We start from the raw sequence: 26,182 nt of genomic DNA on the forward strand, positions 1-26,182 counted from the left end.
GTCTAATATATACCACGTATGGACTAACTCACAATTTAGAAAACAATCTTAAGAAGTTTTAAGATACCACAACCCAAGTAATTCGATTGTGGATGACAATCTTTCGTAGAAGTTTCTACGCAATCCATGGCGGAGGGTACATAAGATTCGGCCTCACCGAACTTACGGCCGTATATACTTGTTTTATTTAAACTAACCAGGAATTTTTTTTAATTTAATTTGTACTTTTCGATTTTTTTTTTGATTTTGAAGGAATAATTGTAAATATATTTTTGTTTCAGATACAAAAACTAGAAAATTCATTGCAAGCATTCCATTTCTAGTTAGCGATTTAGATCCAAACATTTTCCTCTTTTCAGGGAATTGAATTCAAAGACCACATTGATTGGTGTAGTCGTATTAACCCAAATAAAAATCAAAAATGCTTTTTATGTAGGTCAAGCCTTAATGACATGATACAGAAAATAATATTGATATTGAGGTTAACATTTAATGGATTGACTATCCATTCATCCATCCATCCAAATGCCCCTTATTCGATTTGCTCGGTCGAGAGTATGGGCAATGATACGCAAATGCACTTAAAACCGAATGCGAATCATTTAAGGAAGAGCAGATTGATTAGATTTCATTTTGTGGCCGCCGTAAATGTCTACGGCTCGTGTGTTGCTTTCTTGACAATGTTGTGGGGTACACTGGTCTACAAAAACTCCACAAAATTAAATTTGACATAATTTTCGTATAAAAGAGGACTTATGTGAAACAATATTGCTCAGTGCCAGCCCTTGAGTCGATCTAGCCATGTCCGTTCGTCCGTCTGTCGGTGAACACATTTGTGTAATCAAAGTCTCGGTCGCAATTTTAGTCCAATTGACTTCAAATTTGGCACAAATATGTACTTTGGGTCAGAACAGAACCCTATTGATTTTGGAAAAAAATCGGTTCAGTTTTAGATATAGCTCCCACATATATCTTTCGTCCGATATTTACTAATATGACCCTAGAAGCCAGATTACTACCACTATCAATTGCACAAGAAGTGCAATTGATAGTGTCGTAAAGTGTGCCGAATTTGGTAGAAATCGGTTCAGATTTAGATATACCTCCCATATATATCTTTCGCCCGATATGCACTTATACGGCCACAGAAGCCAGAGTTTTGCCCTAATTATACCCTGCGCCACACTGTGGAACAGGGTATCATAAGTTAGTGCATATGTTTGCAACACCCAGAAGGAGACGAGATAGACACATGGTGTCTTTGGCAAAAATGCTCAGGGTGGGCTCCTGAGTCGATATAGCCATGTCCGTCTGTCCGTGAACACATTTTTGTAATCAAAGTCTAGGTCGCAGTTTTAGTGCAATCGACTTCAAATGTGGCGCATGTATGTGTTTTGGCTCAGAATAGAACCCTATTGGTTTTGGAAGAAATCGGTTCAGATTTAGATATAGCTCCCATATATATTTCGCCCGATATGGACTTATATGGCCCCAGAAGCCAGAGTTTTACCCTAATTTGCTTAAAATTTTGCACAAGAAGAACAATTAGTACTATAGTCAAGTGTGCCAAATTTTATTGAAATCGGTTCAGATTTAGATATAGCTCCCATATATAGCTTTCGCCCGATTTACACTCATATGACCACAGAGGCCAATTTTTAACTCCGATTTAGTTGAAATTTTGCACAGGGAATAGAATTAGCATTGTAGCTATGCGTGCCAAATTTGGTTGAAATCGGTTCAGATTTAGATATATCTCATATATATATAGCTTTCGCCCGATATGCACTTATATGGACCCAGAAGCCAGAGTTTTATCCCGATTAGCTTGAAATCTTGCACAAGGAGTACAATTGGTAGTATAGTCATGTGTGCCAAATTTGATTGAAATCGGTTCAGATTTAGATATAGCATCCATATATATTTTTCGCCCAATATGGACTTATATGGCCACAGAAGCTAGAGTTTTGGCCCAATTTGGTTGAAAATTTGGACAAGGAGTACAATTAGTAATATAGTCATGTGTGCCATATTTGGTTGAAATACACTCAAAAAAAAGTGAACTCACTATTTCACTAAAGCCAATTTAACTATATTTTAGTTCATGAAATTATTATATTTGGAGAAAGTTTCATTTACTCTAATAATTTTTTGCGTACGTTAGTTAAATGAACTAAAAGACGGGAAAAAATTATACACAAATGAAGTAAAAAGTTTTACTAAATTCGTACTTCTCACAAAATAGTTCATTATTTCTTTAAATTTGTAAATTTTACTACAACAGCGTTCATCATGAACTTCGTATGTCACTAAAGACATTCTTGCAATTTTGAACTCCAATTTTTTCCTTCAAACCGCAAAATTTTCTTTAAAAAGTGAAAAAAATTATTTATGTCTAATAAATTTTCTTGAATTTGTCGAAAAATATTTACTTATTTTTGTGATATCGGCGTTATGCCAGCGCTTGTAATACTGTTTAGTTAAAAATTTCTAAAACAATTCAAAATTTTCTAAAATTAATCAAAAGTTTTCTTCCTGGTGGGTTCACTGTTTTTTGCAGTGTAGGTTCATATTTAGATACAGTTCCCATATATATGTTTTTCTGATTTCGACAAAAATGGTCAAAATACCAACATTTTCCTTGTTAAATCGCCACTGCTTAGTCGAAAAGTTGTAAAAATGACTATAATTTTCATAAACTTCTAATACATATATATCGAGCGATAAATCATAAATAAACTTTTGCGAAGTTTCCTTAAAATTGCTTCAGATTTAAATGTTTCCCATATTTTTTTTACTAAAATTGTGTTACACCCTAGGGCATTAGCCAACTTAAATTTTGAGTCTATAGATTTTGTAAAGTCTATCAAATTCTGTCCAAATCGAGTGATATTTAACAGTATGTATTTGGGACAAACCTTTATATAGCCCCCAACACATTTAACGGATGTGATATGGTATCGAAAATTTAGATCTACAAAGTGGTGCAGGGTATAATATAGTCGGCCCCGCCCGACTTTAGACTTTCCATACTTGTTTTTGACTAACATTTTGTTCCACACCAGGGGTTAGCCGAATTTTTAAGTCTATAGTTTTTTAGAAGTCTAACAAATTTTGTCCAGATCGAGGCAGAATTATATGTATGTATTGGAGAACAAAAATGTTTATATGTAGCACCCAACACATTTGACTGATTTGATATGGTATCGAAAATGTGGATCTACAAAGTGGTACAGGGTATAATAGAGTCGGCCCGCCCGACTTTAATACTTGTTGTTTTCTTTAGTTTAGAAAAATTTTTCCTAAGTAATGGGCACTTTCCGTGTTCTAAAATGTAGGTTGCATAATCGTTCACATTAGGGTAATATTTTTCCCTTTGTATGTATGCTCCCTTGCTCCATTTATTATTCAAATAAAATTTAATTAATAGCTAGAGAATACCTCTGTGATTATTTGTTTTCTAAAAAAAAAAAATTAAATATTTTAGTGTAGCGTAAATATAATTGATAATCAAGAAAAAAAAAAAAACTTAACGATTACTTTTAATCGTATCGCGTTGTTAAAATTAAATGTACCTTTCTTCTAATGACAAGGCATGAACATGAAATGACTCAGATCTGTTTTGTTTGTCTAGCCAGACGGCTAGTTAACGAGGCAATCCGTCAGTAGAAAGACCTTAGACATGAATAAATTAGTCTGTGGTTACCTCTTTTTGTCGGTGGCGGGGAGGGGAGGGGACCTTTTATATCCACACAACCATACTAGATTTACACATAAAAGGAATGTTGTAATCTTTTGGCAGTTCCCAAGAGAAAAGAAAAATTGCATCCAAGGATATTTGCATCAATGATACCAAAAACCGAAACATTACAATGAACTTTCATTTAAAAATAAACAAAAACGTCATTAGGTCTTCATAGATGACTTCTGACAAGCACACGTTTATTTTCCCGGATTTCCCTAAAATTCGGATGAAATCATTAAAGGAATCATCAAATCAAATTGACGTTTTCACTGATCTTTTGATCATTGCTGATGATGTCATTATTGTTGTTAATTTCCATATGAGGCGACCGTCATTAATCATCAAACGGTAGTCACTGTGTCAATGTGTGTCTCTCTGGCTGGCCTGAGATTCTCAATGCAAAAAAAAACACACACACACTCACACAAAACAATAAAAACAACAAATAATAAGTTAATTAGAAAAACGTATTTCCACACTTAATTGAAAACTAATTAAATTAGTTCATTGTTTGCACAATGCCCCAATACCCAAGGGGGGGATATGCTTGGGGGCTATTCCACATAGTCATACCAGCAGTAACAACAGCAGCCGTATTAAAATCTCCCCATCATCACCTCGCAGGCTGATGAAGTCCATGAATGGCATAAAAATAAATAAAAACATTAAAATACAACAAAAACTCATTGAATGAATGACATCCCCAGCAACTGCCTAATGTGGTTCAAAGCCACGCCTGTTTTCTTTTGTTAGGAGGTTTTTTCTCTTTCGTTTTTTTTTGCACACAGCTCCCAACGGAATGCTACCACAAGTGAGCCAAGGTTTCTCAAAGATGTGAAACGAAGCGTAAATGTTTACTTGGATCACTTGCAGTTTTAAACTATTCCAGATGTGGAACACATTTGGAAAATAGAAAATGGATCGATGGCATTCTCAGTAAGCTTGAAAGATTATGATATTTTGTCATTGATTCTTAAATGGCGACATTGACTTGATGTGAACTTGAAACATGGCCTCCATTAAATTCGAATATCTTTGAAATAATGGAAATTTCTCTTAATGCAAGGAAAAACATTTTATCTTTAAATTATAACACAGACAAAAAAATTCACAAAATTTTTTTCAATTAAAATCCTAACTGAGCTTTAAAAAATATTCAATTAAAAATTTAATTGATTCAACAAATTTTCTAATTGAAAGAAAAATCAATCAAACATTAATAGTATCAATTCATTTTTTAATTGGATCAATTATTTTTTTATTGATTTTCAATTAATGCTTTAATTGAAACTCATCATTTCTGTGATTGAAAACATTTCCATTAAAAATTAATTGGATCAATTAATTTCGTGATTGAAGACAAAAAATATATTTTTTTGTGTAAAGATAAAAAAGCCGCGAATATTATCTACCCGCCTTGACAAAAATCCTGAATTACTATAAAGAAGATATAATTTATACAATATTAAGGAAAAATGTCATTAAAATAAATAAATTTTAATCAATAGAAAGTTCAAAATCTTTGATTAACTTTTTTTCATTAACGATTCTTTGAAAGGAAAAATCTAAATATCTTTGGATTAAAACGATTTTTTCTTGAAGTAAAGAATAACTTCTTTGATTTAAAGAATTAATCCTTAAAAGAAAAATTCAAAAAAAAGACATGTAAATTTCTTTGAAATAAGGAAATATCTTTAAAATAAAGAAATTTTAATTAGAAGTGTGTTCATAATCTTAGCTTAAAAAATATTTTTCTTTAAATTAAGGACACAACATTTTGAAATTCTTTTCCCTACGTTAAAGTCATATGACACCATTTCCCTAAAATAAAGGATAATATTTTTGCTTTAAAGAAATAATTTTTAAATTACCTAAATTCCCAGCAAGAAAAGCGTCGCCAAAAAGTAATGAAAATGTTCTTTTTAAATCCGGAAGTGGTGCAAAATTGACACAGAAGCGATGAATTCAACATGCGCTTTTCATAGGACGGAAGTCCTCCATTTTAACAGCCGTTGCACTGAATTTGTGTTACTTCTTAAGTGTGATGCGAATTCAATGTTTTGGATGTAAATTAAAAAAATCTGTGATATTTTGTCAAATAAATAATTTTTATAATTTTTTTATAATTTTTAATGCTTGTCGGAAACGTTTGTCGGAAACGTTTGACCTCAAATATTTTCAAAAATTCACAATTTTTTCAGATTGAATTTAGCATTTTTTTCGACAAAATTTAAATGATTTGTACCATTTTATGAATTCTTACTCTGTTTTTAACCTATTTGAAACAAAAAAAATTTTAAATTAAAGGGTGATACGGTCAAAATTTGGTCAAGGGAAAACGCGTGTAAATCGGTGAAATCGTTTATTTAAAAAATCAAATTAAATTTCTTTTTCAAGTTCAATTAGTATAAAATTCAGGAAAAATATTCAGTTAGGCTTTCGCTTTTCCAAATCCGAATTGCCGGGCCTCACGCTTGACACCTGCCATCAGATTTTGTACAGCCACCTTGTCCACCTTCTTCGCCGCAGAAAGCCAGTTTGCCTTGAACTGCTGCTCGTCCTTAGCAGTTTTTTTTGTCTTCTTTAGGTTCCGCTTGACAATAGCCCAGTATTTCTCAATTGGGAGGGTTCTTGTCCTTGGGAACCACCTGCACGTTGTTGGCGGCGTACCACTCCATGGCCTTTTTACCGTAATGGCAAGATGCCAAATCCGGCCAAAACAGTACGGAACAACCGTGTTTCTTCAGGAAAGGCAGCAGACGTTTATTCAAACACTCTTTCACGTAAATTTCTTGGTTGACTGTCCCGGAAGCTATGAAAATGCTGCTTTTCAAGCCACAGGTAGAGATGGCTTGCCAAACCAGATATTTCTTTGCGAACTTTGACAGTTTTATGTGCTTGAAAATATCTGCTACCTTTCCCCTTCCTTTTGTCGTATAAAACTCCTGTCCCGGAAGCTGCTTGTAGTCGGCTTTGACGTAGGTTTCGTCGTCCATTACCACGCAGTCAAACTTCGTCAGCATCGTCGTGTACAGCCTCCGGGATCGCGCTTTGGCCGTCGTATTTTGTTTATCATCACGATTTGGAGTCACTACCTTCTTGTAAGTCGATAGTCCGGCCCGTTTTTTGGCTCGATGCACGGTTGTAGACGATACACCCGGCTTATTTGCGGCATCTCGGAGAGAGAGAGGTTAGGGTTTCGCTTGAAACTACCGGCAACTCTCTTTGTCGTCTCAGCGGCTTTCGGTTGTCGATTTCCCCCAGATCCAGACTTCCTGGCTGTCGACAAACGTTCCCAAACACTTTAATTACATTTGTAACGGTTGATTTGGCAACTTTTAGCGATTTTGCCAGCTTTGCGTGCGAGTAGCTCGGATTTTCGCGATGCGCGAGCAAAATTTTGATACGCTGCTTGGACTGCATTTTGACAATTGAAGAGTGAATTCCAAAATCAAAATTGGAGCAACATTCTACACACACACACACCTTCAAAATGAGTAGTGTTCAGGTTTTTTAAATGCAAAATTGAAAGAAATACGTCAAGTTTATATTGACCAAATTTTGACCGTATCACCCTTTATGTTCAATGGCGTTTGTGGCTGAGTGTGCTAAGGCGTTCTGTTATGGTGCCATCAAACCCATGTTCAATCCCTGGTCGGAGCGAAAAAGTTTTTCAAATTGTAAAAAATTAGATAATAGGAAAATAATAGTGTAATAAAAAATATGGTTGAAAAAAAATTGGTTAAACATTTTTTTTTTCGCTTTTTAAATTTCTTCATTCAAATTAACTTCCAGGGCACAACTTCTAAAGCAATGCAAAGGACCCAAAAAGGGAGTGCTTCCGTCCTATGGAGATGATCCAAGTTTACACTACTTCCGGATCACAGATTGGGGATCCAAACTACTTTTTGGGAAGCTCTTTTTGCTGGGGTGTTATCTGTAAGAACTGCATTAAACCTATTTGGCCTTTTTCTGTAAATTTTGTTTGTAAGAAAATATTGAATAAAAAATATGTTCTATTTTTTTTTTTTTAATTTAATTAAATTTACTTTATTTTATTTATGTTTATGAAAAGACTGAATTATAAATGTTTTGTTGTGTTTTTATTATTTATTTAAATATTTTAATAAATAGTTTTATTCCTCATATTTGGGGATTTACGAAATCCATTTTTTTTTTAAATCCAGCCAACTTTTGAATCTGGCAACCCTAATTACATCACGGTGGTATGGTAAAAATTTTCCTGGTTGGCAGTTTTCACCCCATCTATTTAAGCTTTTTTTGCTGGAGAAGGTTTGTTATGAGAATTAAGATTTTTTGTAATTTGATGTATCTGCAATAATTTGGATTTTTGGACTGGTAATTACACGCACAGAAAAAACATGTTTGGACATGGTTGCCGCATCCATTTATTGCTTATCTAGAGTATGCAATTGTCGGGAAAACCATGTATTTTGTCTTTGTAAAAATAATTTTCGAGCGGAGAAAAATGTATGGTGGCAATAAGCATTTGAATGGTTCTCAAATACCGCAAACATATTCTATCATTTAAATGATAGAATTTGAGACCATTAAATGGTCGGGAAAATCATGTATCTGACCATTCAATTTTTTTACTTTTTTACAGGGAAACAAGTATTTTTATAGGTTAAGTATAGACATGTCTAGAACCATTACATGGCCATAAAGACCATTTACATTTTTTCGTGACGATTTAATTTTTTAACTTGTTTGCAGCGAAAAGAATTTTATAAAAACATTGAGCAGGTACACATGATTTTCATTTTGCGCGTCAGTCGTGTGTTGATTGTTTCTTGGAATCGACGGAGAATACGGATGTACTGTGTTTTGTGTTAATTTATTTATTCAAAAGTGGCACGTGGTTTTATGTGAACACAAAAAAGGAAAGTGTAATTGAAAAAATGTACCTGTTTTTTTGTTCTGCATTTTTCTATATGGTATAATTTATTTTTATTTGCAGTTACATATTGTCTGCGTTTGTACATTTGATGGGCACGATGTAAATATGGAATAATTAATTATTGTTGAAATTGAAATAAAATAGAGTGTGTAAAAATATATGATGTTTGCTTGAACGGCATTATAAATACAAATAAACAATGAATTAGTTTATAAATAAATAAAAACAAACAAATAAAGTTAATTTTGTGTTTTCTTTTCTCAAGTGGCGTCCTTTTTTCGACGATGAAAAAAGTTTTTTCATAAAGATCAAAACATTTTAGGTTGTGACCATGTTCTTTTAACTAGGAGAAAAACATTTTTAATGAATACCATAACATTTTAGATCGTGACCATTGTCTTTTCATTCAAACAAAATTCTTTTTATCAATATAATAACATTTTAGATGAGGACAATTACATTTTTCTGGTTAAAATGTTACATGGTCGCCGCAAAAATAGCTCCTATCATATTATTTTGCTCTTCGAATATGATTGTGACAATCATGTTTCTTCTCTGCGTGTATACAATTGTGAATAGCTTATTTAACCCAGCAAAAACTTGGTAAGTAGTTGCGGTGAAGAACTCACAACCAAAATCTCTTGTCCCGTCACGCTGGACGTCCTAGCGGACGTTTTTCCTCCACTATCTTCTTATCATTCCAGAATAGAGGTCAAATATGATGAACTATGGCGAAGACGCTGGGCTCTTCGGATGGTTGCGAACAAACCAAGTTGATATGGGACGAAAATAAACACAGGAGCTGCGAAATTTTGATGACGATGAACAGAGACGAATGGCGGCCATTGATTGGTATCATAACAGGACATAACACACTTGGGAAACACATGGTAAGAATAGGACTTAAAGACAATGATATCTGGAGATGGTGCCTGTACTCGGAAGAAGATGCAAAGATCACATCGAGGAATCACAATGGACCTATACTGGTAAATTAAACACAAAATTGATGTCATCCTCTACAACCTAACCTAACCTAACCTATCACGTCCAGAAATACCTTCAGCTTGAAAATAATGACTTACTGCCATTATTTCTACAAATATACGTCACTTCTTGTGGTCTAATATTTATTTAATTTATTTTTATTTCTTTTTATATGTATATGCATTTTTATATTTTGTTTGAAATGGCAGGTAAACTAAGTTTGTCATTCCGTTTGTAACGCATCGAAATATTGTTTTTAGACCCATAATAAAGTATATGTCACATGTTCTTGGTCGCGGTGAAACTCCGAGTCGATCTGTTTTCTAAGCGGTTTTTCGCCCCCAACTATTTATTCTGGTTGTCCTTGGTTAATTTTGAAAAATCTGCATTTTTGGCTCGGATCCAAGTAAATTTTTGTTGGAGTGTAAAAGCCCCAGTTTTCATTCTACTCTCAAACATACACAACCTAATCTATTTCTCCATGTAATAACAGCGGCACATTTACATAGAATTGTCACCAACAAATCAATTCGAGGTTGTTCTTTATCGCTCAAACGAATTTTAATTATTATTAGTTTTTTTCTTTAATTTACTTTTTTGCATTTCTTAAGACATAGAAGTCAAAGTCATTCGTTTATGTATCGTATTTTGCTGCATTTATTCATACATTCACATAATTATTATTAAATAATTCCCATGTGCCTCTATTTCATAATCGAAATGAGATAATTTGTTTTTGTTGGCATTCATAAATAAATGCATATGGTTGGTGGTGGTCTGTGCCATGCATAGGTAGAGATGCTATGGTTTTGCATAAAAATATACCTCCTCCGAATATTGGTTGAGTGGTGGGAGTCAGGCGATCGTCATGCAGTCTATGTTCACATCATAAAAATTAAAAATGAAGCCAAATCTGATTTTATTTTAAGATCACTTTTATTGCAATCTAAAGCAAATGGCCGGCCACACGTTTGCCGAAAATCAACCAAGCAACCCATCGGTGTCGGCTGACCGAATGACCAACCGACCGATGAAGAATTGGTGGATTTGCCACTGCAACGACAACGTCGTTATCATCCATAAAGTGATGGCTGATGGTAAATAAACATCCGCGTGAGCTCTATTCTATGCCAATTGATGTTTTGTTGACATTTCAGTTCATTTTTCAAACAAAAATCGCATATATTCTCGATTCATAAATAATTTTCATATACTCGCTGTAAATTTCTGTGAAAGGAAACGGAAACGAGGTGTGTATGACTATCAAAGAAACTATGAACGTTGTATACAACAGATACAGGCTTGATGAGACGGGTAGAAATGAAAAATTCTTGTTGGATGTTGTGGGAATCCCTCGAGCCTTAATAGAATACTGTGCTTGGGTTGTTGTTGTAAATGTGTGTAGAGTTTATCACCCATTTAGTTGTTTAACCAACTAAGTTGTGATGTGTCTACTAGGGATACAAAAATCAACTTCTCGACCTTTTGTCAAAAAATCGATGGCAAATTTTTGTAATAAATTCGATATATTTTATTATTTTAGCCAAAAAAATAAACGGCTTTACGATGACCGAAATTACTTTACAACAAAATCTCCAAAATCGAAAGGAGAATGTTATGTGGATTTTTTATTCTGACAACTGATCAAATTTGAACCGTAAATCGACTTATTAAAAAAAAACAAAAAATGATTTGGAAGGAGTCCTTACAATTTCTACAGAGCCTCTGTGATGACATGCTTAGCAAGCTCATCTTGCATGCAAAGTTTCCGGCCGAACATCAAAAAGTTTTTCAGCAGCGGTTTATCACTTCTAATATTGGTGACATTTCTGAGAATTTCAAAGCATTTCTGGATTTAAATAGCCCACACGGAATTGGACAACATTCAGTGAAAAGAGAGAAATTTACCCTTGTGGTATCACAATGGACTGAATAGTCGGAGTGAGCCTAAATTTAAAGGGATGTCACTGTACCTACACAGAAAAAAATTCACGAAAATTTTTACAATTAAAATTTTAATTAAAAAATTTTACTGATTCAACAAATTTTTTAATTGAAACAAAAATCAATCACAAAAATTAATAGTATCAATTAATTTTTTATTGGATCAATTAATTTTTTAATTGATCTTCAATTAATTTTTTAATTGATACTATCATTTCTGCGATTGAGGACATTTCAATAAAAATTAATTGGATCAATTATTTTCGTGATTGAACCAGAAAAAATTTTTTTTGTGTGTATCCTAGTGTCCACTGACGCCCAGGTAGTATAAAGGTTTCGGTGGAGAAGCGAGTATATGATGGGTGTCATGTGGCCAATCACGTAAGATTGAGACAACCTTAGGCATTAATGGGACCAGCGTTGGACCCCACACAATTTGTCAATCGCTCAAAGAAAGGCTCTTGCACACTTCCAAGCCAATGATCCTAACCTAACCTAATGATCCCCTGGACTGGACACATTGCAGTCGTACCACTAGAACAATGGAGAACAAACAATTCTGAGTAGTACACATCCATTCTTTTTGCCAGTTGTCTTCCAAGAAATCAAGAAATTGGATCACTCTTCACTTCGACAATGCGAGCTCTCACACATTGACTCAAATCGTATAGTCCTCATTTGACACCGAATGATTTCTTTGACACTCAAGATGCAGTAACCTTATGAATACTTTCCCTTGTAATGCTGGATCTCGCGGTTTTGATAATGGAGATCGAACCCCACCTTGCTTTCGGCTCCGTTTGGTCTCTGAACTCCATGTACACCGTTGTATTCGAGTCTATGCATGTACCGGAATCTCAGAAGTTTGCTCAGGTACTCTACAACCAATATGACCAAGTGCTTTAACATCACCATCAAAATCCCATTAGGGTTCCGGGGAGCTTTGGTGGCATCGAGTGAGGCGTAGACAATGAATGCGTCGAACTTTGATGATAAGCTAAAACAGTAGGTACTGGTTTGCCCAAGCACCATTTAAGCCTCACCGAACGAAGGCAGGTCTATATAGAACACGGTATAAAACCATGGTCGGGGGTTCTCTTCATTCAATCCGGTGCGAAGAAACAGCTGTTTTGTTATTAAGAATCGGTTTTTGTGTACACACTAGAACACTAGGATCTAAAATTCAGGCCTTCGAATTGATGGACTTGTACAGAAGAGCTTAACATGGAATCGGGCAGCACTCAGTGATAAGAGAGAAGTTCACCAATGTGGTATCACAATGGACTGAATAGTCTAAGTGGGCCTGATATATCGGGCTGCCACCTAACCTAACCTAACCTAAATACGAAATATCACCTGGTTTACGTTGCTACATAAACTTCGGATTTTTATACCCACCACCATAGAATGGTGACGGGGGTATAATAAGTTTGTCATTCGAAATATCGATTTCCGACTATATAAAGTATATATATTCTTGATCAGGGAGAAATTCTAAGACGATATAACGATGTCCGTCTGTCTGTCTGTATGCTGTAATCACGCTACAGTCCTCAATATGAAGCAATCGTGCTAAAATTTTGCACAAACTCGTCTTTTGTCTGCAGGCAGGTCAAGTTCGAAGATGGGCTATATTGGTCCAGGTTTTGATATAGTCCCCATATAAACCGACCTCCCGATTTGGGGTCTTGGGCTTATAGAAATCGTAGTGTTTATCCAATTTGCCTGAAATTTTAAATCTAGAGGTATTTTATGACCATAAAGAGGTGAGCCAAAAATGGTGAGTATCGGTCCATGTTTTGGTATAGCCTCCATATAGATCGATCTCCCGATTTTACTTCTTGGGCTTATAGAAAGCGCAGTTTTTATTCAAGTTACCTGAAATTGCAAATCTAGAGGTATTGTAGTACCACAAATACGTGTGCCAAAAATTGTGAGTATCGGTCCATATTTTGGTATAGCCCCCATATAGACCGATCTCCCGATTTTACTTCTTGGGCTTATAGAAACCGCAGTTTTTATTCAATTTACCTGAAATTGGAAATCTAGAGGTATTGTAGGACCACAAATACGTGTGCCAGAAATTGTGAGTATCGGTCCATGGTTTGGTATGGTCCCGATATAAAACGACCTCCCGATTTGGGGTCTTGGGCTTATAGAAACCGTATTTTTTATCCAATTTGTCTGAAATTGGAAATCTAGAGGTATTTTAGGACCATAAAGAGGTGTGCCGAAAATGGTGAGTATCGGTCCATATTTTGGTATAGCCCCCATATAGACCGATTTCCTGATTTTACTTCTTGGGCTTCTAGAATCCGAAGTTTTTATCCTATTTGTCTGAAATTGGAAATCTAAAGGTATTTCCGGATCATAAAGAGGTGTGCCGAAAACGGTGAGTATCGGTCCATATTTTAGTATAGCCCCCATAAGAACGATCTCCCGATTTAACTCCTTGGGTTTCTAGAAACCGTAGTTTTTATCTGATTTGCCTGAAATTGTAAATATTCTGGTATGTTAGGCTCACAAAAACGTGTATCGGATTAAGTTGTTATCGGTCCATTTGGTAATGTCTCCATATAGACAGACTTCACTTCTTGAGGGTGTAGAAGGCGCACTGATCATGAAAATTGCTTGAAACTCAATGTAAAATTTCTTCTTCAGATTTAAGATTTCAAATCAAGACGTTATTTTATAATTTTCTTGCACACTTACAAGAGATGTTAATGATTCCTCTAAAACTCAAACAAAAATGGTTCTTATAAATCCAGAATCTGATATAGTCCTCATAGGTGAAATCTTTAAATTTATCTTCGGGAAGTGTCCTCAAGTCCTCAAGCCCTCCTGAAATTTCAAAGGAAACCCTAATATTTGGTTCATGGTGGTGGGTATTTAAGATTCGGCCCGGGCGAACTTAGTGCTGTATATACTTGTCTATTTTCTAATTTTTGTATGTACCTCGTCTCTATGTTTTCTATGCAATTTTGGCAAATACAAAATCACCTCAGGAAGGGGAAAGAGATGCACCAGTGGATTTATTTTTATGACCAATGTGATTTAGTTTTTGACACTTTTTGAGATTATGAGAAAAAAATCTAGCTTTTGATGTTTTAATAAGGACAAGCCTTCTCCTTTGCCCACTCTCGCTATAGCTCACCTACCTAGCCTTTCATCGTCCAATTCGCGTGGGGTTACTAAATTTACCCCCAAAAATAAATGTGCGCGTGTGGTTTTTGTTTGTTGTGTATTTTGCCATCTCTGTACTTTTGGGTTATTTTTATTAAATTTCTCTCAATTTTTTTCGTGCTAATCTTGATTTTTTTGGTTGTGACAATTTCCTGTGTTGTCATGTTGATGCCGTGAAATTTTTCTATTAATTTTCTTCATTTTTATGTGTCAAGTTTACCATGTGGTATATATGCGTGTGTTTGTGGTGGATGCCCATACTCATATAGAGTGGTGCATGTGACTGAATGTTGATCTTTTGAGTTTACGAGAGGAAGAGAGTGAGTGTGTGTGCGTGCGTGTGTTCACATTCATAGACCATCAACTGCATTTGTGAATGAGATGGCCAAGACAAAGGTTCATCATATTTGATTTTTATAAATCAAGCGTGTGATTTTTGAAGGTTGTATCCCCGAAATGACGTCTTTTTGTCATTTATATTTGTAATGTGACAAAGGCAGAGGGGCATTTTACATATATGGGCTGTTGAATAATTAGATAGCCACACACACACACCTACACGCCAATAAACATTTTTCTGTGAGGAGAGCTTAACCGGAAATGCAACATTGTTGATAGAAGGTGATTAAAAAAGTCATGGTAAATTGCAGGAAATTGACATGATTCCATATTTATTTTGTGTAGATGTGATTTATTTTCTAAATTATTAATTGGATTTTTAAAATCGGTAGACATGAGTATTTAGTCATTTGGTCATTAGCATCAAATATCCCATACTCATTAGCGTAGCTAGACAATTTTCCTAGGGGGGGCTATAGCCCCCCTAGCTAAAAATTTATATTTCATTTATTTATATTTCAATTAATGTTTTATTTCATAAAAATGAATAAAAAAATTAGACATCAAAATAACTCGAAAATTAATTTATAATAAAGCAAGTAAAAGTAGTTACACACATTTCCCAGCAAAAAAAATGTTGAAGTTCTTCCAAAGGCACAACTTTAAAAGCACTTCCAGAAGATGTACTCCCAATGATGTTCTTTATTTTAACTACTCAGGAAGTTCTTTAAATTCAATTTTTTATAACTTGGTTTTTTCATACTTTGAACCGGGAAATTTTAATTTTTTTGTTTCAAATACCTTAAAAACGAAGTAAGAATTCATAAAATGGTACAAATAATTTAAATTTTGTCGAAAAAGTTTTTAAATCCAATCTGAAAAACTTGTGAATTTTTGAAAATATTTGAGGTCAATCGTTTCCGACAAGCATTAGAATCCATTAAAAATTATAAAAATTATTTATTTGACAAAATATAACAGAATTTTTTAATTTACATTCTAAACATTGAATTCGGATCACACCTAAAGAAGTGATGCAAATTCAGTGCAACGGCTGTTGAAATGGAGGACTTCCGTCCTATGACAAGCCCATGTTAAATTCATCGCTTCTTCGCCAATTTTTCACCACTTCCGGATCCAAAAAGATCATTTTCATTACTTTTTTGGCGACGCTTTTTTGGCTGGGTTTGTTTATTTTTTATAAAAATGGAAAATCGTAAATAGGTTTTCAAATTCTGGGGGGGGGGCTAAAATTTTTCTGGGGGGATCTAAGCCCCCTCCCCAGAGGCCTTCCTACGCTTATGCCCATACTCACATAAATTTATCAGTAAAAATTACAGAAAAATTAACTGAAACTTTAAAAATCTATGTGAAATATATTTTTTTGGTATTTTTATAATATTACGAGTATGTACACTGAAAACAAATACTATCCAGTTCTAAAGATTAAGTCTTTACACTAATTATGAAAAATTAACTGAAACTTTAAAAATCTGATGTGAAATACATTTTTTTGTATTTTTATAATATTACGAGTATGTACACTGAAAACAAAGACTATCCAGTTCTAAAGATTATCTCTTTACACTAATGATGTTGGTATTGAGTCCGAGCCAAGGAAGCGTAGAATTGAAGTAAGGATACCGCTAAAACAGAATACTCTATTAAATTTGAATTTTGCGTACTTGATTCTAGGAAACAAATTTTAATTTATTGTGCTTTTGCTATTTTCTTTAAAAACGCGTTAAAGAGAGCCTAAATTTCCAATTTCAAACCCGATTTCAAGTAAAAATTATATTATGTTTCAATTAAAAAATGTCTTTAAAATAAATTATTGAAAAATAGTTAACAGAACAGCAAATATCTTCTCTCCGGGTTAAATTTAACTGAAAATTTTCCAGCAGTTAAGTTCTTAACTGGAATATGATATATATAGGCATGATAACAGACAATGTTGCCAGTATTTTCCGGTCTCTTGTCCCCGAAATGGAACGCCTTCATTCCCAAAATCCCCAATCTAATTTAAAATTCCCCCCAAAAATTCCCAATAAATTTTTGACAAAGTTTTTTGTGAAAAAAAGTAAAGGAATACACTCTGCTGTAGAAAATTCGTAAAAAATTAAAATTGGAAAAATATACAGTTTTTGTTATACCGGTTTTCGAGTTACAAAATGATGAAGATTTCAAAACACAAAACCTGGAGGCGGGTGCTCAAAATATCATCCGATACAAGCCCTCATCAGAGTTAATTATTGGCATAAAGAGAAATCCAATTTATTTCTTATGCAAATCATCTTCTAAATACTCGAGAAATAAAAATGGTAGTTCGGTCAACATTTAAAATTTAGTTTTAAATAGTCAAGAAATAAAATTGGGTGATCGATCAAAAAGCGTTGTGGTCCCGATATGAACTCTATTCTATATGTATGGGACATATTTTCCAAATCAGATGAGTTCGTAGAAAAAATTTCACAATAGTAAAAAATTTTTTAGGAAAAAGAGCAAATTGTAAAGTAGCAAATTGTGGGTCCCCAAATAAATGCCGGGAAATAAAGAGGAGCAAACTTATTAATTTTTATATTTTGGCGATTCTCTGTACTTCTTTGAGGCTTTTTTTAAAAGTATATAGAAGTAAAGAATTTCATATAAACCATAATTCTTTATCTGATTTATTGTACTGGACAGATTTCGAAAATTCCCCACAAAAATCTCCAAAATTTGTGGAAATTCCCCATCAAACCCCCAAGTCCCCAACTCAAAATTGTTGTCCCCATCCACGAAAAATATCCCTCATTTGGGGAAAAACGGCACTTTTTACACTGAAAAATAATATTGACGTAATATGGAAGATTATGCAACTTAAATTTTAGGACTCGAAATTTACGCAATGCTAAGGACAAAATTCTTCAAAATAATGACATTTTATTTAAATGAAAGTTTATAATCCTTGCTTCAAAAATGTTTTTCATTAAATTTAGGACACAAATCTTGAAATTTTGCATCCCTCTGTTGAAGTTGTAAACCTTTGAAGTAAGGCAAATGTTCCTTAAAATAAAGAAAAACATTTTTAAATTAAAGAAGTCGTCTTTAACTCAACTGATATATTGCATTTTTAAACTTATTTTAAGGATTTGCATCTTTGGTTTAAAGTTTTTTTTAGCATTAAGAAAACAGTTTTTACTTTGAGGTACTTGGCATAATTTGGATTTTTAAACTGGAATTTGTTGGTACATGAATACCTTTATTAATATATCGCAAACAGAGAATAAAAATTCGATGAATGATAATCTGTATTCAATTTTAATTTTATCTATCCTAGATTTAAAGCCAGGGAGGTCCCTTAAAAATGTCTTTATTTTAAAGAAGTCGCATCTTTGGCTCGGAATCAATACCAGAATCCTTAAAAGAAGGTCAAAATCTTTGGATCCAAGTAAACTTTTTTTGAGTATAATTACATTAATTTATATTGTAAAATATTTGTCACATTTCGATTAACAAATAATCGACTTCACGAGACGCATATAATATTTGTTAGCAATATATTTAAAAATTGTGATGAACTGGAGAATTTGCAACAATTTCCCGTAGAGTCGCCTTAAAAACAAAAATGAAAAATTCTGCATTAAAAAGGATGCCCGGTTTTAAAGATTTTGTCTTTACTTTAAAAATGTTAGTATTGATTCCGAGCCAAAGATGCGGAGAATACAAGTAAGGATATTTTTAAGACATAATACTCTTTTAAATTTGGGTTTTGTGTACTTGCTTCTAGGAAGCAAATTTTAATTTTTCGCTTTTTCTTCATATGCCATCAAAGTCCTTTAAAAACAAGTTAACGACAACTTTATTTTCCAAATTTAGACTCGACTTCCAGTAGAAATTATGCTACGTTTCAAGTAAAAAATGTCTTTGAAATAAAGTTTTGAAAAACATGTCCTATATTTAAACGATTTTTTTGCTTTGTAGTCAAGATGCAAAAAGACAACAAATTTAAAGACAATTTCATTAATTTTAAAGAATTTTTCTGAATTATTAAAGTCAAGTTGACCTTACCCCAAAAAAATTTTTCTTTCATGTTATGATACCCATTTTTAAGAGAAATCACTTAATTCTAAGGACAATACGACTTCATTGAAAAGTTTATCGACTTTTGGACAAGGAAGAAACTTTATATTAGAGAAATGCGTCATCTATGCTAAGCAAAATTTGCATTCGGTATTGACGTCGAGCCAAAAACATAGATGGAAAGGTCGACATCCAGTTAAACATTTTTATAAGAAAGAAAGAATTTTTTTGCTTCATTGTTATAACTAATACTTCAAAGTAAAGGGTGGTTAAATTGTAAGGGCCGATGTTGAATGTGAACCACACCTAAACGCCAAGTTTTTTTCCGAATTTTATTTGACATTTCTCTATTTCAGACTTACTCAATTTGAACCATGGACGTCGTGAATGGGCAGAATGGTTCCAAAAATGGCAACAGTGGATGATCAATTTTCGAAGAAAATCATCTTCAGTGATGAGGCACATTTTCACTTCAGTGGATTCGTCAATAAACAGAATTGCCGCATTTGGGCGAATCCAAGAGTGATTGTCGAAAAACCAATGCACCCACAAAGAGTGACTGTTTGGTGCGGTTTATGGGCTGGCGGCATCATCGGGCCGTATTTTTTCCAAAATGAGGCCGGTCAGGCAGTTACTGTGAATGGTGTTCGCTATCGTGAGATGATAACGAACTTTTTATGGCCCGAATTGGAAGATATGGATGTGGACGATATGTGGTTTCAGCAGGACGGTGCCACTTGCTCCGCAGCTAACGAAACAATGGCTCTTTTGCGCAAAAAATTCAATGGCCGTGTTATCTCATGTGATTTGACACCGTTGGACTTTTTTCTTTGGGTTATTTGAAAGAAAAGGTGTACGTCGATAAGCCAGCAACAATTCAAGAGCTAAAGGATGAGATATTTCGGCACATTAACGGCATAGAACCTCCATTATGCCTCAGCGTCATCGAAAATTTGGACCATCGGATGAAGGTGTGCCACCGAGGTCGCGGCGCCCATTTGGCCGATATTTTGTTCCATACATAATTGAGTAATACCAATATATCATAATAAAATAAAATTACAATAATTTCCTAAATAGTTTGTGTTTTATTCAAAATCAACATCGGCCCTTGAAATTTTTACCACCCTTTAAAACATATTAAAAAATTATAACAAAAACAAGTAAATACGGCCTAAAATTCGGTCAGACCGAAGTAAAATCTTGGGGGGTCGGTTTATATGGGAGCTATAGGGACACATTTTGTCACTATAAGGAAAATTTGCATTACTTCAAAGATTAAGGGTTCATGTCCTAAACTTAATCAGAAACCATTTTTGAAGCAAACTTTATGAATTTATTTTTAAATAAAATTTCATAAATAAATTTATTCTAAATATTGTGTATGTTGCATGTTGTAGAATTTTTCATATTAGGTCAATATTTTTGTAGCGCATTCAGGCGAATTTGCAATTGCCCCTAAAAGCAGATTTCGATTTGTCTCCCCTCCAAATCTATACTGAAGGCTAAAATAATTCGCTTTAGTCACTATCGAATATACCCAGTGAAAAGTCTGTGATATGAATACTCATGGTCGTCTAAGCTTTGTCCACGTTTGGGAATATAGCGAACGTTACTTGAAAGTGTCACACTTTGTCCGCTTTTCAGAGTGTCCAAGATTGAGAGGTTTCACTGTGTAGCAAAGTATATAAAATACTGTAGCTGCCTTTTTTCAATATATGTATTGTATTTAAGTGTAATGTTATGTAGAAGTATGTAATCCGCCTGTGTTGAATCACAAAAAATTAGGAATTTTGTGTCTATTTTATAGGGTATATACGATTGATTTATACACGGATGAAAAAGACTGTTTTTCATATGTTTGGCTATAAACATTATATGTTTGGAGCACAAATTTTTAAACACAATATTTTTGAGTGCAAGCATATAATGTTCATAAACTAGCATAACATGTTTGGGACATATATGTTAATATGTTAGAACATATTATGTTTGGGACATAAAATGTTTGCAAATATAATATGCTTGGATGCAAACATATATTAATTTAGAAATAGCCTATAAACATATATGTGTTTAGTAGCTTGGAGCGCTATTTAACAGGGAGCGATATTGAATTAAGTTGGTGGTTGTTGCTTGTTATTACAAAATTAACATTTTATTTTTCCTTGGGCAATTGATCAGCTACTTCTTTGATCCTTACAAACTGTGTGGTCCGCTGTTCGAATCCCCGTCCGGCAAAAGGTAAAATTAAAATAAAAAAATCATAAAATTGAATAATTTCTTCTAAAATGTTTGTATTACAGAAAAAGGTGCTAATAACTAAAAAATCTCGTGGAAGTGAGAAAGATGTGGGGGAATATACAATTAGGCAGAAACAAAATTTTGAGCATTCAGTTCGAAAACCTATGTTGTTAGCACCTATATTACCTGTTTATTTTCATAATTCATTATGGTTGTAAATATATAAATAAATAAATAAAATTTTGAGCACAATATTGTTTGGGAGAATTTTTTTTAAGCATATAATATTTTTGGGTGCAAAATGCTTCCAAACATATTATATGTTCACATAATAACATATTGTTTTTTGGAAGACAACATTATTGAATTTGGATGCAAAAATACAAAATGTTTGGAAATTGACTACCCAAACATATATTGTTTAGACCAATATGCTTTCAAACATATTATATATTGGAAGAGATCAAACATATAAATGTTTGGGCAATAGCCAAAAATGTATATGCTTGAAGCAAAATATGTTTGGGAGTATATGTTACAGAAGCGATTTTTTGTGAGCGTGTAGAAACGGAATAACTCTATAAATACTCTTAATTATTATGGATTCTCAATTAACTTGGAATTTAGTAGACATATGCTTAGTAAACTTTATCTTACTTACCAACCAAATCCGGTTATTGGCATTGCAAATATCACAATTGCAAATACCATAAATAACCGCATATCCGTAGCGGTGACGATGAAACCGATGTAGGTTCACAAACTCTTCAGTACAATTGTTTCAGTTGCAGATATATCCTTGTGGAAATTGCGGAAAAATGAGTCCAATTCTCAATATAAAATATTTAACAGCAATCACAACGGTCTTATTCAAAATCAGCTAATTTAAATGAGAATTATTACGAATTGTGGTCACTTTGTGTATAGCGATAGAACACCATTATGGATATACTCAACATTGTGAGTGATGTACAATAATATATTCTCTCTTACTCTCTTGTTCTCTGACACTTCACATTTACACACTCACAGTAGTTATTACATTTAGTAGGTGGTCAACACAAATCACTCTTTATGGAGAACATTACTTAATTTTATTTTATTGGGAGTTTATTTTTATGGCTATTTAAGATGATATTGCTCTTTGATTTGAATAGCCTTTCGCTTTTGTTTTAAAGACCTTGCACCACAAAAAATTAGCCTGCAGAAAAACGCGTCAATTTTGTTGTAAAGACTCACGCGTACTGATTCGTTTGTTCTTTGGAAAGTTAATATTTAATACGGTTTAATGTGCCTTCTGCCTTCTTTTTTGCGATTTTGTTGTTTTTCGCTTTTGTTTTTTTTTTTTTAATTTTTTTGTTTTGTTTGGACTTTTCGTTGTTTTCCTTTCAGTTGGCTTCTTATTTTTAAATACGAAAAAGAGTTGATTTTATTATGGCTGTGAATCTTCTTTGGTATCTTTGATGCTTTTACGGTGATTTTATGGACTTTTCCCCTAACACACACTAGCAAAAAGGGGAAAAGGGAAACACTGGCAAGTGAGTGAAGTGAAGGAGGAAGAGTAGATGACCAAAGATGATCGCAAATATGTATAAAGAAACCAAAAGAAAAAAACTACCAGTAAAACGCACAGAAAATCACATAAAAAATAGTTTTAAAAGCCGCTTTGAAAATGATGGGAACTTCTTAGGATCTCTCAGTGATCAGTCTGTCCTTTGCCGGTTTGCAGTCTGGTCTGGTCTGGCTAGAGATGCCAGTATGACCATCTACCATTGGACAGTCAGTTCAGTCTATCTCCAGATGTTGAATTGCTCTTGTTGTTGTTGTTGTTGTTGTTGTACGCGTTAAATTTAAAGGATTTTTTTGTTTGCTCTTTTGGTAAGTTGTTGTTGTTTTAAGGGCTATATTGTTTTTGTTGGTGTTGTTGTTGTTTAAGTTATGCTTAATTTGTGTGGATGGAAGTCTGAGCTTAAGTTTTTTTTTTCGTTTGCAAATGTATTGATTTAGCCGCTAATGTTGCTGTTGTTGTTGGTTTTGATCTTTTGTGGATTTTCTGTAAACTGGAGTTTAATATCCAACACACCAACACCACCTTTATACACTGTGAAAATTATTACCAAAAATCATGAGCTGAATGAAATTGTGTATAATAAACTGTCGAAATGAAATGAAGGCATTTATCAAGTTCAAATAGTAGTGAAATTGGAGGGACTAGTAGGTAATCATAGACCGAAATAAAATATTTTCCAAAGATTCAAAGGGCTTATACACTGAAAAAAAGCACTTATTTTCTTTGAGGTACGAAATTTTAAACAAACAAAGTTTGAGTTTCAAAAGCAAAAAATAAAAAAATAAGTGAGTAAATTAGAAAGTCGGGCGGAACCGACAGTATCATATCCTAAATCGTACGTACTGAATTAGTAAACATAAGTAGTTTTGGGGTATCATTGAGCTTTATTTGAATCTGATATAAGGAGCTATAGTTGATTATACACTTACAGAGTTAACATGCCACTAATATTGAGCCTACACAGAAAAAATTATCACCAAAATTTTTCCAATGAAAATTTTGATTGAATTAAAAAAAAAAAACAAGTATATACGGCCGTAAGTTCGGCCAGGCCGAAGCTTATGTACCCTCCACCATGGATTGCGTAGAAACTTCTACTGAAGACTGTCATCCAGAATCGAATTACTTGGGTTGCGGTAACACTTGCCCATGGCAAAGTATCTTAAAACTTCCTAACACCGTAATATATATACCACATAGTCCATACGTGGTATATATTAAACTAAAAAAGGCCGATTGAATACGTATATAATTAAGTTTAAAGTTTCTATAGAAATAAAATTTTGACAAAATTTTCTATAGAAATAAAAGTTTGACAAAATTTTCTTTAGAAATAAAATTTTGAAAAAATTTTCTATAGAAATAAAATTTTGACAAAATTTTCTGTAGAAATAAAAGTTTGACAAAATTTTCTTTAGAAATAAAATTTTGAAAAAATTTTCTATAAAAATAAAGTTTTGACAAAATTTTCTATAGAACTAACATTTTGACAATGTTTTCTATTAAAATAAAATTTTGCTAGAATTTTTTTTTGGCTTGAGTGGCACCCATGAATATGAACCGATATGGACCAATTTTTGTGTGATTGGGGATCGGCTATATATAACTATAGACCGATATGGACCTATTTTGGCATGTATATTAGCGGCCTTATACTAACACCTCGTTGCAAATTTCAACCGGATCGGATGAATTTTGCTCCTCCAAGAGGTTCCGGAGATCAAATCTGGGGAACGGTTTATATGGGGGCTATATATAATTATGGACCGATATGGACCAATTCTTGCGTGTTTGTTAGAGACCACATTCTAACACCATGTTCCAAATTTCAACCGGATCGGAAGAATTTTGCTCCTCCAAGAGGCTCCGGAGGACAAATCTGGGAATCGATTTATATGGGGACTATATATAATTATGGATCGATATGGACCAATTTTTGCATGGTCATTAGAGAACATATACCAACACCATGTACTAAATTTCAGCCGGATCGGATGAAATTTTCGTTTCTTAGGGGCTCCGCAAGCCAAATCGGGGGATCGGTTTATATGGGGGCTATATATAATTATGGACCGATGTGAACCAATTTTTGCATGGTCATTAGAGAACATATACCAATACAATGTACCAAATTTCAGCCGGATCGGATGAAATTTGCTTCTCTTAGAGGCTCCGCAAGCCAAATCGGGGGATCGGTTTATATGGGGGCTATATATAATTATAGACCGATGTGGACCAATTTCTGCATGGTTGTTAGAGACCCTATACTAACACCATGTTCCAAATTTCAGCCGGATCGGATGAAATTTGGTTCTCTTAGAGGCTCCGCAAGCCAAATCGGGGGATCGGTTTATATGGGGGCTATACGTAAAAGTGGACCGATATGGCCAATTTGCAATACCATCTGACCTACATCAATAACAACTACTTGTGCCAAGTTTCAAGTCGATAGCTTGTTTCGTTCGGAAGTTAGCGTGATTTCAACAGACGGACGGACGGACGGACATGCTCAGATCGACTCAGAATTTCACCACGACCCAGAATATATCTTCTTTATGGGGTCTTAGAGTAATATTTCGATGTGTTACAAACGGAATGACAAAGTTAATATACCCCCATCCTATGGTGGAGGGTATAAAAAAATCAATTACAAATTTAATTGGTTTAACAAATTTGTTAATTGAAACAAAAATTAATCACAAAACTTAATTGTATCATTTATTTTTTAATTTTTAAATTTACTTTGGTGATTGATACTATCATTTTTATGATTGATACTATTCATTTCCATTGAAGACATTTCCATTAAAGATTAATTGTTTCAATTAATTTCGTCATTGAAGACAAAAAATATGTTTTTCTGTTTATTATTAGAAAAGAAGAAGTTAGTGTGGGTCAAATTTGTTGGTATGTCTGAATAAAATCGGCTAGTATATTTAAATTTGAAATTTATGTAACATTGGATATTGGATATAAGAGTATTATATACAAATTTGGGAAAAATCGAGCTATACATATATATGGGAGCTATATCAAAATCTGAACCGATATCGATGATTCTTTGCTTGTATAATTATTACAATAGAAGGTTAGATTTTGTCAACATCGTCAAAGATCAGCTAAAAAATAATATAATTTGTGGCCAAATTTGGGGAAATCCGACGATACACACACCCTCAAAAAAAAT

The 26,182-nt window shown here is 33.6% G+C and overlaps 1 protein-coding gene across 5 annotated transcripts in view; it reads right to left on the reverse strand.

Moving 5' to 3' along the window:
* Wnt6 (Wnt oncogene analog 6) overlaps positions 1-26,182 on the reverse strand; it is a 114,497-nt gene that overhangs the window by 83,663 nt on the left and 4,652 nt on the right. For 2 of the 5 annotated variants that reach the window (XM_075297659.1, XM_075297660.1), the window contains exon 2: positions 22,087-22,824. In XM_075297659.1, the coding sequence (XP_075153774.1) occupies positions 22,087-22,148 (62 nt within the window). In that variant the 5' untranslated portion in view covers positions 22,149-22,824. Of the gene's footprint in view, positions 1-22,086; positions 23,527-26,182 lie in introns of all 5 variants that reach the window. The other 3 variants (XM_075297657.1, XM_075297661.1, XM_075297658.1) reach the window with 3 other exon arrangements.

The sequence above is a fragment of the Haematobia irritans genome, chromosome 2 (genome assembly GCF_050003625.1).
Source record: "Haematobia irritans isolate KBUSLIRL chromosome 2, ASM5000362v1, whole genome shotgun sequence".
In the NCBI taxonomy this organism is placed as follows: Eukaryota; Metazoa; Arthropoda; class Insecta; order Diptera; family Muscidae; genus Haematobia; species Haematobia irritans.